The sequence below is a fragment of the Homalodisca vitripennis genome, chromosome 1 (assembly GCF_021130785.1).
Source record: "Homalodisca vitripennis isolate AUS2020 chromosome 1, UT_GWSS_2.1, whole genome shotgun sequence".
NCBI classification, from domain to species: domain Eukaryota; kingdom Metazoa; phylum Arthropoda; class Insecta; order Hemiptera; family Cicadellidae; genus Homalodisca; species Homalodisca vitripennis.
The window spans coordinates 181499145-181516345 of record NC_060207.1 but is presented as its reverse complement, the minus strand read 5'-3'; the positions used below and the strand labels follow the sequence as shown (position 1 = coordinate 181516345).

General features: G+C 31.3%; 1 protein-coding gene across 4 annotated transcripts in view; it reads right to left on the bottom strand.

The window, feature by feature from the left end:
- Positions 1-12447, bottom strand: part of LOC124352830 (protein pellino) — an 88064-nt gene extending 75617 nt beyond the window's left edge. For 2 of the 4 annotated variants that reach the window (XM_046802528.1, XM_046802524.1), the window contains exon 1: positions 1537-1666. In XM_046802528.1, coding sequence (XP_046658484.1) covers positions 1537-1631 — 95 coding nt within the window. In that variant the 5' untranslated portion in view covers positions 1632-1666. Of the gene's footprint in view, positions 1-1536; positions 1667-3821; positions 3936-12322 lie in introns of those variants that run through there. The other 2 variants (XM_046802526.1, XM_046802525.1) reach the window with 2 other exon arrangements.
- Positions 12448-17201: the final 4754 nt, after the last annotated feature.

The following is a 17201-nucleotide window of genomic DNA, read 5'->3' as shown; positions in this document are numbered from 1 at the left end:
TGTATTAGAAAAATCGATTCTTGTCATTCATTTCGGTATGGCGGAAGCGAAAGTAGTTTCATGTTATTTAATTAATGTATGAACGTTCGTATAATCGGACAATGAGATTTTACGCAATACTTTTGACGTCCTTATATACGAACATTTGGATCGCGAGGGTAAATATCTTTAAACCAGTTTTTAAGACAATGTTCCTGTTGTAGTTTACGATGATCGGCGAACGTGATCCGCACCAAGATACAATACACCATAACTGCGAACCGTTAGTGTGAATGCGGGCACGAGCAACAGGCTCAAAAATCACAACCCACAATTTGCCGGCATTTTAACGTTTTTATATGCCTTTATAAACTTAGATCCCTTTCACTATATACCAAACAATATGACTCATAAGATAGAGCAACAGTTTTAGTATTGCTGAGACCTACTTTTTATCTTGAAGTAGAAACTTGGATAGATCTAGACGTATACCGTATTTGAGGAATATTTTGCAACTATGAGTAGTTTTGTCTTCAATAAATTTCCTAATAATTTAGTTTCAAATAACCGAAACCATTACAAAAAAAAAAAGAAGAATTAAGGTTTTCACTAATTCAATAAAAGGAATTTTCTATTTAGAAATCTCTTTCATAACAAAACACTATATGGAATAAGGAAAAACGTGTGAAATGGAGACATAACAATGTTCAGTACTTACATAAATACTATACAAACAACATGTGGGAAGATATCTACAACTGACAACATAATATCTTTACTTGAGGAGTGATTTCAAAGAAACAGTTCTTTTTTGCAACAACGTGAATATACGCTTCTAAATTCGAACACAACAGTAACAGTATTAGTGAAAAGCCTGTCACAAGTTATCCCTATTTCATAAAAATTAAAATAAAGCTCTTAGATGTGCAAACAAGAAATTTGGGGTTCTTCTAATTAAAATAGTAAGATTCGTAATAGAGAAGTACTATGATTTGATTTTTATCCAATAACAACCATGCTAAATAATAAAGATTTTTGAGACTGTATTATTTTTGAAATATGGTTTATACATATTTCCGAATATTTAATTTTTCAATATTGTTTGCTGGTTATTGAGTAAATAATCTAAAATGTTTGAAAAACACTTTAATATAAAATAATTACATACATTTAAAACGTATTTATGTAAGTCCTACCTATAAAATTAGAAATGTTGAAAAAATCTCTATGACATAAGAAAACTTTTTTATGAGGTTACTCTTATGAGCCAACTCCCAAGTTCGTTTCAATACAGTCACAGACACGTTTATACAAACTATTTCCAACCGAGAGTTCATAGTTTTATCTTTCATGCTTACAAAAGCAAAATGTAAATTTTACTTAAATAGATGACAAAATTCCTTTGTAATCCTCTATATTTAAACGTACAAATAGTTGTATATATACATTTCTTTATAACTTCAATACAACAGCTTGGATTGTATGTTATCCCGCTATTGATTTCCTACATTTAGTAAGTGAATACAATAATTATTACAACATCGGAAACAATATTACCCCAACATTCTCATCCTTTTCACAGGTCGCATTCCAATACATGGTAGTGAAATCTCATCAATCGAGTCCAAGTTGACATTGCTCGGCTCCAACATTGCGAATGGTGATGTAAATAAACAATGCAGACGACAAAACAAACGCGCACAATGACCCGAGCGAATAACCTCACTACGAAAACAGCTGATTATCGTAAAAGAACCGATCAGTCAGCTGTTTATCTACATTATTCACTAATCACAATGTTATCACAACCACCGACTGTGAACAGTTAACACCGTCAGAGAACGAACTGGAAAAGAAATTCAATGGCAATCAGCAGTGATTCAACGGACTCGCAGCAGTTCAAGTCTGGACATGTTTCTAGGCGGCGACCGATAGACCTGTCTGTCGTCATCCTCTCGTCAGCGACTAACAGTCGGCGCAACACGACATAAACACTGACTAACACTTTTCCAGTTAACACATAAGTCAGTATCATTAGTCTTACGGTGTTTAACTTACAATACATTGCGTTTAATCCTCTGCCAATACAATATCATTTTGTTATTTAGACGAATTTCGGAATAAATTAAAAAAAAACTACTTCATTAAAAAAATTCAACTCAATTTATAAAACAACACCCCCTCCCTTCACTTGAACGAAGGTATATTCATTCTGTGACTGCATTTGTTAGTACCAAATATGCTGCTCATCTCAACAGTCATGTTGCAGTGTTATTTCACACAGAGCACTACAGAAAGTCTGTGTTAACTCCCAACATTTCAACGAATTGGTAAAGATTTTGCCGTCCATAAATTACCAGTAATTATCAAATTATCCTTTGTAAAGTTTTTATAATTACCACATTAGGTTATTATTAATTAGCAACAAATTTCAGGCCATACTCAAATGGCAAAAATAAGCCATTTTCTCACATTAAAATGTTTTATAAAATGATAGACACGCATACATTCTTATTTATTAAAATTTTAATAAATAAATAGACAAAACCAATTAACTGCTTTTAACATACAGAAAGGCCTACTTGAAATTTCACAGCAAGCAAATAATTATCACATAATTTATGGATATAAAAACCATTAGTATAGGCTTTTTAGTTATGACACGAATTTTAACCAAACTGATTTACAAGTTTTAATAACTAATCTTTTTGACTTTGAGACCATAGCGGGTAGGGTACAATAAGCGGACCTGGTTTATTATATCGAAGAATTTAATCATCGATACCTAATATTCGCATCTCTATCAGTCGATATAAAAGTATCTATAGTCCTCAATAACAATCATATGTTATTAAAATATGAATTTAATATTTACAGTGATGAAACATTATTATAACCAAAATTAGGAAAACTGAAGATGACCATATTTGCTCCTCACACAGTTATAGTTGTTTCTGTCCCACAAATTTCACATAATAGGTTTTTCGGTACGAGTCCAACATGTAGAAGTCACGAAAAACATGTCTTATCTTTCAAAGCAATACTGTGTAGTTTTCTAAAATTAACTGCCATTTTTAATAATCAAATGTTACAAAATTTAAATATTACATTACGAGTATTATAAATTTGAGTTTTTACATCGGTTGATATATATTATTTAATTTAATTGTTAAAAATAAATCATTATCAATAGATTATATGGTTATGATTAAGTAATATTGTTTGCCAATTTGGATATAAAAAACCGGGTCCGCTTATCGTACCCTACCCACCATAGGCTACAGATGTAAAGAGCAATTTATTACATTAAATGTTATCACCTGGAAAACATGATGCTATGATTGATTTTCACCACATTTAAACAAAATGATTGATTTGTTTGTTTTCAAACTTGAACCTATAATCTAGGTGAAAGAATATGAAGATGGAAAGTTTTCTATTTAGAAAAACAATTATTTTTACAAGAGATATTGCATCATAAAAATTACTACGTACAGCCTATGTATATGTATACATTAATATATAAAATCAAAATATATTTGTGGTGGATGATCACTAGATGGAGATCAAGGAATGCCTAATAGTACAGTACCGTGATGTACAGGAATGCTGCACCACTGTTGGTCAAGTAGGCAATCCACTCAGTAAGCAAGAAATGTCAGACATCCAGACCAATCAGTCACTCCAAAGCCAAATAAACAAACTTGTAAATGAATTTTCAGTAATGGTTGAAAATAACTTTTCGGTACCTAACCTACTTTTTTAAACAACTAATTGTAATAGCTACACAAAATGCATATTTATACTTGACAGGAACACTACTAATCCATAAAAATACAAACTTGTTCGAAATTGGAAACTTCTGATAGCAGTTAATAAAATTGAATAATGGCATATTATTAGAAATTAAAATTAACTAAAAACTGTAATCAACAAATGACTCACACAACCAACCAACTTTCTCACTGTATTGTTAATAGACACAGCTGATTTGTTAATTGGAATTACAGGTGATTTGCAGAGAAGATATTCAAGTTTTGTTACAATTACTGTCTTAATTAAGTTATTTATTCTCTTATATTTGTGAGCAGCAAATATAAATTACATTAAGTTTAGTAAAATTGTATGTCATGCTTGAACAAATTTAATTAAAAATAAGAAATAGAAAATAAGCAGATACGTCACTAATCATAAAATTTCTATAGAACTACATCTGGTAACTAAGCACAGAAGGGTAATACTCTATGGCTTTGTAAAAATAACTTTTACTAAATGATTACTAGCTAGTTGAATAGAAAATCTTTATTCTCCTTTGTTATGAGTAGAAGAACAATTAAAACTGTTGGAACATAACATTGGTACTGTACACTATCGTGTTGTCCAGTTCTTTAGATCATTGTATTCCAACAACCTTAAGTCACTCGGAATCATTTTGACCAAAAGACAGATAAATCATTCTTTATAGAGCTATAAATTTTGTAGTGGCTTCTACTTAGATTTAATTACTCTCATACTCAATGTACAATTAAGAGGTACGTGGAATAACCATTTTAGTTCTTTTTCATTCTAGCACATCAAATAAGGATGAATTGAGTATTTTAAAACCTCAATAAGGATTAGCCTAATATGTAATCAAATGGTGATAGTAGCAAAGAATTTCAGTGCACAATTAATGAGGCCACCCCTTCATCTAGTTTACACTGGGTGGCTGCTAGGTAACCAGACAGAGATCTTTTGTAGTCTATGAAATCAAAAAACAATGCAGATTTCCTTTTGAGTCGACTTTTTTTATCCCTTCTCTAACAGACATTGACTCCAGATTTCAGGAGTCAAGTCCGTGACAATGTCAGATTTCAGACACTTAACGAAGCGGAAGGTGAAATAGAGCTAAATTCAACATTCACATTGAATCAATCCTTACCACCATAGCTATGTCCCCTATGTTTGTTATAAATTATTCCCGGTTTTCTGTAAACAGGCAGCTAATGATTGTATTCTCCAAATTGTAAATACAGATTTGCTATATTTATAATTATTATTAAATTTAGTAAACTCCTGAACAGATCTACACTGAGGTCGCTGGTCCTGGGGATTGTCTTAAACTGCAGAGGAGACTCAACATTTTAGCTGGTGGTGTGTTCTCAGTGACATGGATTTGAATCCAAGTAAGAGTTTTGTCATGTCTTGTTCACACTCACAATCGCCTATTATACTTACTACATGGAAGAATCACCATTGAAACGGGTCAAGAGAATGAAAGATTTGGGAGTGATAATAGTACATCAGTTTTCAGGTGACAGCATTCTCCACTGCATGATTATAGGATGATTTTGTTATATTCATTTTGCATTGTTTTGTATTGCTTGTATTATTATTATTATTAGGGATTAATCTTATTTGCATATGATTTGTGTTGTTACATTTTATACAAAACATTTTTCTCTTTTTATTGGTCATTTCAATGTTTAAATTTTGATGTAAATATATACATTGTATTGTGTTTTTTCTCCTTTTTCTTAGTCCTGTGTAATTAGTTGTTTTGTTGATATTCATCTTTTTCTATCTATAGCATTCTCCACTGCATGATTATGGCATGATTTAGTTATACTTATTTGGCATTGTTTTATTATTGTTTCCACAATTTATTATTAATTAATTATATTTATATAAAATTTGAGTTGTTATATTTTTATATAAACACTAGCAGTTACCCACGGCTTCACATGCAATTTCCTGTTGAAAAAAGGGCAATATATTCATGTATTCTTTTTCTATGACATAATAAACAGTCCTGAGATAACCGATAGCCACCTCAAAGCTATTCAATCTCCTGATCCATTTTAGATTTCAGTTTAAAGAACATTTTTTGGGATCCTGAAGTCGTAAAGTGAAACAGTTTTTATAAGATTCGTATTCCCCTCCAATATGCCATAGTAATTTATTGAAGTTCTCTGACGATTTCAATAACAATCACAGTTTGCCTCTTTGTCTAAATGACGAAAGTGTATCGTACAACTAAAAAGTTGCTGCAGTCAATATGAGTGTTCCGTTTGTTTAAATTCACTCCCGGTCTAATCTATTTACGGTTCCACAATTTAATTATGCTGTTGCACTAACCAAAAAAATGGTTTCATATGCTGGTTCGGAATCCAACAGATTAATTTTTGGTGCTTAAGTGATTTTGTTATTTTTACCAATTAATAAATATGTATGTATATGCTTTTAGTACAAGGGCAAGAGTGTGTTATTCCCATTTGGTTTTCTTCAACTACAGTGAAAATGCCATTCATAACGTCAAAGGAGCTAACCAGATTCGATTACCTTATTTGCAAACATTCACAGCTTTGTGCAATAAGGTAGTTTTTATAACAGCGTATAAATAGCATTTCCATGGCATTAGATGGTTTATTAACATTGGCGCAATCAAAATTTTAAATTAGATAGTAACTTCGTCTTTGCAATTCGCATTACACTACTGATCAAGCAATTTACAATAATAAGATATTTTCTAAAATTTTAATGTAAAAAAATTTTCTGCCTCTTTAATGAACTTCAGCTGAAAGTGTTAACAGCTGTTAAGTATGAGTTCAGTTTGTATTATTTGACGTAGCACAGTCTGCCGGATCCAATATAAAACACTCCAAAACAGTTTAAAAATAAAAATTGAATAAATAAACAATTTAAATTGGACAAAATTGTAAATCTAAACCATTCTCGAGTTCCATTGAAAACACAAACAAAATTTCATCAAAATTGGTCCAGACGTTTAGGAGGAGTTCAGTCACATATACACCAACACAAGAAATATATATATATATATATATATATACTAGCAGTTACCCGCGGCTTCGCATGCATTTTCCTGTTGAAAACTCGGACAATATATTCATGTATTCTTTATCTATGAAATGAAATGAAATGATAATCGATAGTCACTCAAAGCTATTCCAATCTCCTGATCCGTTTTAGATTTAAGTTTAAATATCAGTTTTGGAGTCCTGAAGTCGTAAAGTGAAACAGTTTTTATAAGATTCGTATTCCCTCCAACATTCCATGATAATTTATTGAAGTGCTCTGACGATTTCAGTAACAATAAGAGTTAGCCTTTTTATCCCAATGACGAAAGTGTATTGTACAACTAAAAAGTTGCTGCGGTCAATACGAGTCTGTGCTGGTCGTTTAAATTCGCCCCTGGTCTAATCTATTTACTGTTCCACAATTGATTTATGCTGTTGCACAGCATTTCCATGGCATTAGATGGATTATTTATCATTGGCGCAATCACAATTTAAAATTAGATAATAACTTCGTCTCTGCAATCTGCATTACACTACTGATCAAGCAGTTTACAGTAATTTAATAGTTACTAAAATTTCAATGTAAACAAATGTTTCTGCCTCTTTGATGAACTTCAGCTGAACGTGTTACCAGCTGAAAGTATCAGTTCACATTGTATTACGTGTCACAGCGCAATCTGCCGGACCCAATATAAAACACTCTATAACATCAACAACAATTTATAAATAGAAAATTAATTAAATAAACTATTTAAATCGGACCAAATCATGAATCTGAACCATCTCGAATCCCCTTCAACACACACACACAAAATTTTATCAAAATCGGTCCAGTCGTTTAGGAGGAGTTCAGTCACATACACACGAATACGGGAAAGATATATATATATATATATATATAAAGATTTTCCTCTTGTTATTGATCATTCAAAAGTTTAAATTTTGTTGTAAATGTACACATTGGATTGATTTTTTTTAAATGTATATCTATTCATATTCATCTTTTTCTATTTCTCTTGAATTTTCAAAAGTTTATATTTTGTTTACTTTAATTAGTAAGTAACTACTTTAAGTATTGATTGTTTGCTTTAACTGTTAATGCTTCATTTTGTTTGCTGTACGTTTGTGTATAAATGGCACTAACCGTTGGGATATAAATAAATAAATTAACAGAATGATACATTAAGCTGGAGTGTCTGGGATATAGGTACTGTTACTTGTTTATCTGTTGCTAAAAAAATCGATGATGGAGTATTTGAAGGATCTGAAAGAATACAGTAAGTCCTACTAATCCAAAGTAACTTTATCACGTGTGTTACTATGTTACAGATAAAATTTCATGATTGTTTTCAGACTGTTAACACATTTTTTTATTCCACACCATTTTCTATTGCCATAATGTTGATACCCATAAAACAATGTTAACATTTTATTTTTGGCTATAATTTTGACTTTTTGACCCCAAAATTTAATAGAGTTCTTCCTTGGAACAAGAGGAACCTATGTACCAAATTTCAAGACTCTATGCCCTTCTATCAAGAGTTGTCACATGGATGGAGAAAATCAAATATGACATGTTAAGTTTCTATGGAAACAACCCTCACAAATATTTATTCAGTTTCTACACAAATCACTAAGTTCCGAAATTTCTAGGTATAATGTAAAACATGGCATAAGATTTTAAAGTGCTAAAATAGAATATTTGGTAGTGTACTGAAAGGGTTAACAAATCATGTGCGACGCGGTAACCGGCAACCGCCAAACACCATTACTATGGTGGTTGCTAGTGACTGCACCACACACGATGTGTTAAATTATGTGTTTATTAAAAACCTGAAATGAGACCTTCTTAAAATAATCTTGTCGTCCATCCATCTGTGCGATAGATGTATATGTAGAAATTTTACACTTTAATTAAACATGGATTTGGCGCATAGGTTACTCATGGTTCTAAGAAGAACCCTAATAGTTTTGGGGTCAAAAGGTTAAAGAGCAGTCCGTCCTATGTGATAATTTTAGATACATAGGTCCCTTATGATAATTGCAGACTTAAAAAATCCTGATTTTTATTTCAAAGTTTAATTATACAAACTTTATAACTAACAGTGGATTATTGAAGATGTCATAATAATTAACAGAAAACTATAAAATAAAAATATGCTAATAGATATTAAATCACGGTCAATTAGTCCCTTATATGTGAGGTGTAAATTACTGTAATGTGTAAATGGTGCTGGCTGGTAGCTGGTGGAAAGGGGTGGGTAGGAATGAGAGGAGCAGTGAACGACTGATGGCACAGGGATGCATAATTACTAAATACGGGCATGAGCCTACTTACTTGAAGAGTTAAAACCTAAAAACTTTCATACAAATGCTTATACTTTTTTCATTTATCACATGATTATATGTATTCCAAAACAAAAATATGCTATACTTAAGTGACAGTTTCTGAGAAGTACTATATGAAACAGTACCTATAGTCTAGACAATATGTTTATTAACCCTTAAACTTGCAGCATAATAATTTTTTAAACATTATACCCCTTGTAAACTATAGTCATACTGCATAACACATTGGAAAAAATTTAAAAGGTAGGACAGAATAGAGCTCAAGCTGAAAATGACTCGGTAGACACTACTTTTACGTTAACCGTATTGTATATAATTATTCAGTTATTTTATTTTAAAACAGAATTATATTTTCTTATTACATACAGGATGTTCACAAAATGGTGTCACAAACTTCTGTGACTTATTGTACACATCATTTCAAACAAAAAATGTTATATAAACATAGGTTGATAATATCTTGTTTAGCCGCCAGCCACCATTTTGTATTTTGTATAAAAAATTATTATCTCTAAAACTAGTTAAGCTAAAGAAACTAAATTTGACACATAGCTTAGATTTGAATATACAAAAGGAAAATAAAAAAATTTGAGATAAGTTTTTATAAAAAATACAATATGGCGGCTAGTAGCTAAATGAGACATTTATCAACATATGTTTATATAACATTTTTTGTTTGAAATGATGAGTACTATATATGTTAAAGTAAAAGTGTAAAAGTTTGTGACACCTTTTTGTAAAAACCCTGTATACGTAAATATTTTGTATCTGTATCTACTTAAAAGAAATATTTTCTATTTGAATGGCATAAAAAGTTATTTATAAAACAAAATGTTGACTTCTGAATATCAATCATCTACTATTATTCTGGTGTGCGAATTACGTCTCAAATCCGCACCAGCCCGGTCGGGGGATTATGTATTATATACAAATTATTTTATAAAATGCTTTCAGTAAGGTCAAGATTATTTTATTATAACGTTCATACAATTTTATTTGTATGTAATTAGAAACATATACTTCATAATTGCTTTGGTTATATAATTAGAAGCTGAGAAGTTGAGTTGAGTGATTGTATAAACTAGGACTACCAGTTTTCAATTTTCACATTGCTGTATAGGGCTAAGATTCACTGATTGTATGTATAATAGTATCTTTTTAAATCTGTCGTTTATGTTGAACTTAAGAAATATTGTCATATTTTAATCATAACTTAAACCTTTCAGCATGAATATATGAGTAATTGGATATTTACGAACATGCATAAAGTGCTAAATTTACACATTAAATTAACCAGACTTTCCAAATAAAATATGATATTAAAAATGTAAAAAATTGTATTTTTTAACAAGTTATTTCATATTGATTTACTTTGAAAATAAATGTTCTTTTTGTTATATATAACAATGTGTTATATAGGCTACCCCATAAACACAGCTGATCTGTGTTATCAACGGTAGTGACGACAGTCAACAATCAATATGGCCGTAAATTTCATATATTTATTTACATAACATATTTTACATGTTCACAGCGATGTGTACCCCATTGGGTACACACAATCTTTCAAAGCTCCCACCATATACCCAATTGGGTATACACTGGTCTTTCAAAGCTCCCACCACATACCCAATTGGGTATACACTGGTCTTTCGTAAAGCACGCCATGCGTCCAATGGGGTACACAATGCTATGCATTTCTTTACTGCAATTTTATTGTTTGCCTGCCTTGGGGGTTTGTTCAATTTGGCCCCGCACTTAAATAAACACCTCAGACTATCACGTACCTTGTCGGGCACACAATCGTTTTAGTTTTGAGTAACCCTTGAGACTATGAAACGTATTGACATAATTTTTATGTGCAAAATTGTAGTCTACATAATTTTCTTGTTATACTTAGATGTTTAACATAAAAAAAATATTAGTTTTTTCCATTATTGTTAAAAAATTTGACGTCATGTAAAAAAGTCCGGACCTTAGTTGTCCTTGTGAATGTCTTAATACTGAATAAAAAGAAATTTAAATCTTTAAAATTGGTTAAATATTAATTTAATAAATAATATTTTACAAAGATCTTCAAAGCAGGTAAAATAATGCTGTGGAGTAGAGGTACATTTTGGAGAGAATTGCTGGGAATATTTTGCAAACATTGGATGTTATCAAAAGGGATGGATAAACCTCTCTAACCTCAAACAAAAACAAGGTGTTAAAGATAAGATGTGACTGATCCCTAAGTATTCTATTAAAATAAATTAATACAAGCTTGGATGTTTATTAAATGCAATTTTTTCTCAGAAGTAATTAGGCTTATCTACATGATTCTGAAGCCTATTTTAGTCGGATACATATGCAAAAATTCTGGTTATGAGTATACCATAAGCTACTTATTTTCATACCAAATAAAATAAGAATGATCAAAATAGGCCATTCAATAATGAAGTTGTGAAGTTTCAATTAAGAACTTATGAGAATTGCTAAATTGGTTTGGTATTTTAAAACCTCTAAAAATACCCTCAATGCATTTGATTAAAATTCCAAAATTTCTGGAACTGAAAGTATTAAAGAGTGGACTGACTAACCCTTAAGTTTTCTCAAATATTATACAAATACAAGCTTGATCTTTCATCAGTTATACTAGGATTATCAGAGTAACTTGACTGTATAGAGGCCAATTTAATCATGCCAACACATGCAACCCTATCTGGTTGACATACAGGTAGACATTCTTTTTTATTCAAAGGTAATTCAATTTTTGGAAACTTAAATAATACATTTTAAAAGAATATCATTCCGTAGTTTTGCTAATATTTTTTTAAAAATATAACCTTCATAAAATTTCTTTTATGCAATAAGAAATATACACTTCTTAATTGCTTTAGCTATACAGTTAGAAGCCTGATCACAAACTACCATAAATCTAAAGGTTTCATACAGGCCTTGGCTACTCATATTACTAACACATTCGTCTTAATATATTTGTCTAAAATTTATAATTAAAATGTTAAATTGAGTCAAACCATATGGGAAACTAAATTTAAACTAGAGTTAAATGTTCTACGGCGGTCGTTAATTGCTCTTTCAGGCAATTTCTCATTCGGTAATATCATATTTATTTATAAGTGGATGATGCAATAAACTAAATCGAGAAAGCACGTAATGTGTCTATCTGGCAACCAAGAGTAAACAATTAGACTCACAAGTATTTAGATTTTGGCATAATCTCCAATCATATGAAGAATCACGACAACTTGTCAACATTGTCCACCATTATTATATTGTGTATGTGTAGTCTGCCTGCAAGCTATGTGGAACAGTTTCGACTATTGAAACCCTCGTTAAAATCCAACAAGTCATAGTACTACATGAAGTTATATTATGTGTCACTATACTATCTTAGTGCAATTACAATGAAAATCTGGATTTTAATTAAGTTTTACACCATTGACGTAATCATGGATTATAATTCATTTCTTGGAGTACAGCTAAAGTTTATATTGTGCAAAAATAGTTTTGTACAATCACTAATACAGTTGTCTCGACTACAACGAAATTATATTATAGTAAACAGTGGATTTAACATGTTTAAAAAGCTAATATGGTTATTGTAGATCTTATGCGTAAAATAAACAGTTCATAAAATATTAGAAGTGGGTCCGCTATAGCAGACGTGTGGTTGAATTCTACCTCTGATTGGTTCTAGTAATTTTCATGATGTCAGTTTTTTAGTTTTAATCAAAAGTTAAATACGCCAAAACCTGCAGTTTTATACAAATGTAGCAAAGTCGGACTATATCTGGACAGCCTGTATTTGATAATACGTTTATGTTTTAACCTCGTTATAAATGTGAACTTTTGTGACTGCCTGTGATGAAGCCACTTACTGCCAGAACTCAACTCCAATTTCATTATTGTCTAATCACTCAAGAATCTCGAAAGAGTATATTTATGAATGGGCGTCTATCTGATCTGTCCACACGTTTTCTCGAAACGAATAAACCAATAACATTTAAAATTTGCATAATACTTCATTTCTATTCAAGAACCATCGAGTTCGTTGACAATGATGATGCATGTAACGGTAATGGGATTTTGCTGAGCGTTAGCAAATATTTTTTCACTTCTTAGTATTCATACCCAGAAGCCACACTATTTTGTCTTAAAATTTAATGAGTAATAATGGTAAAATTTGTACACTGTACTTTATCTTCCATAAATATTTAGTAAAGTAAAAAAAATCAGACCATTTATATCTACTTATCGTAATTTTAATTTCAAATATTTTAATGAGTCTGTGAGAAATTTCAAGATATGTTTCCAGAGATTCCAGTGATCCTTATGAAAATGTGGTGGGATTCCAAAATGTAATTTCCTACCATATAGAAGCATTTCCACATTCTTTAATATATACAATACATTGATTGCATATAGAATCAATTGATTCCTCAACATTACTGTTTCATTGTTTTCATTTAGTACTATATCATAACTTCATCTGCTGTAATCGTGGTGCGTTGCAAAAGTGGCCAGATATCAACCAGCACATCATAATTATAAAGTGTATGTAGTCAGTCCCATCCATGACTTATTGGTTAAATTCAGTTGCACTTGCTGTACCATCGCCCTTTAAAGTTTGTGAAATCTCAGATAATTAGAATATTGTTCTGACTGGGCTGCTTATTTTAGAGCTTCAAACAATTCTGCGATACCAATCTAAGTCGATTGATGTAATTTATTGTCACAATTTTTATGATGTTCTTTGCAACGTATACTCCAACCATTATTTCTTCCTTTTATACTGTATGATCCCAACTCATAATTCGATCTTGATTTTCTGGGTAAAAGTGCAATGGATTCTGTATTTCCATATATATTGTTTACAATGGCAATTGCATCAGAATACTTTCGTTCTTTTTACTAATCTTTACTATAAAAATCTAATGGTGTGTGTGTGTGTGTGTGTGTGTGTGTGTGTGTGTGTGTGTGTGTGTGTGTGTGTGTGTGTGTGTGTGTGTGTGTGTGTGTGCGCGCGCGCGCGCGCTTATGTGTTTCTGTTTTACTCATTCACGTAAAAACTATTGGATCGATTGTACTGAAGTTTTATATGGACATTCTTAGGGTCCCTTGTTAACATATATGCCTATTCTTATTTCAAAAATCCTTCCGGCTACACGTCCGACTGGTTTCTAAAAACTAACCAGAAATGGTCATTCACGTGTAAAGTGTACGAAATCGCGTGCGAAGCCGCAGGTAACTGCTAAAATCGAAATAAATTAAACTTGTAAATGCTACGTCTATCTGGGCTACAAAAATAATTTTGTTAATTGTAATAATGAGAGTGCTTCATCATCCCCGAAAATACTTCTGTACATTCTTCGATTATTAAAACTGTGTACATTCAAAGTTATACAAGAAACTCTTTGTTTCGCCAATAAGTATGATCATTTACCAACATGTTTCATTCAAACACATGTTCATAAGCCGGGTTATTAGAATCTGTAGAATTTATTTTAGCTAACTATTCTGTAAGTTCTCGTCTTCACAAACCTAGAGCTTTGGCAGTAGGTGAACAGTTTCCATTCTTGTATATATTATTATATTACACAGTTAAGGATTAAATGTTAAACCTAGCTTCTCTGAGCAATACCTGCTGACATTCTTTGAACAGTCTTGAAGCACTATAACTTTTATCACTATCTGGTTTAAACAAGGAATATGACGATTCTTCCTAGCCTGGACAAATCTGCTCCGTCCCATTTCCTAATAATGTTACATAGTTACCTCCTAAAAACTATGAGGTGTATAATTTTTTTGCCGAAAAAGCCAAAGAAATATCAAAAAGCAACACATTATCATGTGAAACGTTCTGTACTAATTTACACAATTAAAATATATCTAGTGCCTTGAAAATTATTAGAAGTTATCAGAAGATGGATGTAAAAATTAATTTGAATTACTTGCTTTCATGGATAGAATTGTTTCAGTCAGCGCTTAGAATATAAAGAGATATGTATTCCATTTGTGACTATCTCCATCTAAGAAACTGGTAGAATAAATATGAGAGAACTGAAAGTCGTTCAAACAAATAAGAACAAGGGCACATCGCCATTTGCAGATGGTATACATATAATACTAATTCTATAAAAACAATAGCCCGAGGAAGGTCAGAAGCGAAAATTCAACATTGCTCTTATGGTTAACAATGATGGCAACAGAATCATAGAATAAACTAATCTTTAAACACTCTGAGCTCAATCATGTGACTGACCAACAAATGATTTTAGTCGGTAAAATCTTTGCAAAACTTTCTTTTTTTTAGTTTATGAGCCGAGCCAATAATTTGGCGCATAGTAAAAAAGAAAAAAAATAATAGAGTGAACATTCAATATTAAAAGTCGGTGACAAGATTTGATTTCAGCGTACTCTTTCGTCGTAGTAATCACCCTTGCTCACCGACCCTAACAGAATGTTCTAGTTTCTTGTCTCAATCTGTGGCGCTAATTCCAAATTCTATAATACGATATTCATGCTGTCAACATCTAATTACTTTACTTACTTTGATATGCAGATGTTTTGCACCAATATCAGATATCATGATTGTGTTAAGGTCATAATTATTCATGTTAAGGTTTACAGCAACTTAGTGAATCACTGCATTCTGTATGTTGAGCTCTCTAACTAAAAACATTCTTTCCTCTAAATTGGATGTAAATTTCTAAGTTGGTGATTTTATTTATTAAACTCTTATTTTAATTATGATTGTGTAACTACGTAGTTTGATAACTTAATAGTTTGAAATAAACTAATAACTTATAGATAGTTGAATGATTTAAATTGTAACTATAAAACATTTAAAGTTTGATATTCATTATTAAACACCAATATGATGGTTTTTTGCTGTAAAGACTAAGATAGGCAGAAAGTGTATGGACAAAGTTTTAGACATGTCTTGTTTTATGGCGGTGAATGTCTTAATTGTAAAGTATAGACTATGTAAAGGTAACTTCTTGAGTATAAAGTGCCACCACAGTTAGAAATTTGTGTAACAGATTCTACTCACCAGTTCTTTCAGTATCTAAGAGCTGCAGGACATCTAACAGCTCAATTATTTTGAATGAGAATCTTTTCTAAGTTCGAAGAAAATGTTCTTCCCCCAATGAGTTGTGCTATATATTAAAATAAAATTCAGGAAAGGCAAAACATGCAGCTATTTTTGCCTATGGGGTGCAAATTTGCTTGAGTATATGTATGAGAAACAGTATAATAATTCCTGAACAGAGTTGAAATAGTTGATCTACATATACAATGCCGAGATACTATGTTAGTTTTACTTTCAATGGCCATTGAAAATAAAATACCTGTATGTTTGCTTTTCAATATTACTTGGACTGTTTTTTCTTTGGTTAGGACTAAATGGTTGTGATTACAGTACTCTTTAGTCACAGTGAACTCTTTCTGTCTTAATTAACCATTGCTCTTTAGATTTTTCTGCAGGTGTAATGATGGTGTTATCTTCATGCGTTACTGATTAGTGATTAGTAGCTTGATTCTAGTAGATAGGTGAGTTGCTAGATCATTAATTAGTAGAAAGAATGGTACTAATTCCAAAATTGGACTCTTGTGGTACTCCTCTCAGTACCAATAGTAGCATTTATTATGCCTTTTCTGTTAGGGTTTTGTTATAACCTTCAACTAAATGAGCTGTTTCTGTCAGTTAAGTAGCTGTTGAACAAATTTGATATCTCTGCTATACTTAGTGCTTTTAGTTTTTCAGTTAGGTAACTGTGATTGAGGAATTTTTAAACTCTGCTGGAATCTACAAATATACTGGTACCAATATAGTTCTCTTTAGTAATGTTTGTCATAAATATGCTCTACAAGTTGTATTAGAGTAGTTGCTGTTGATAGTCCGTTCTCTTTTAAAGTCATAGGTATTACAAAGCAGCCTTTCTTTATTTACATCATGGATTTGTCTGATACAAGGATCTCTTGTTCAAAACTAAAAAAAACTCTCTTTCTTCTTTTTTACTTCACACTTTTCAGGTCTTATCTTCATAAAATACATTTTCAGGTCCAATA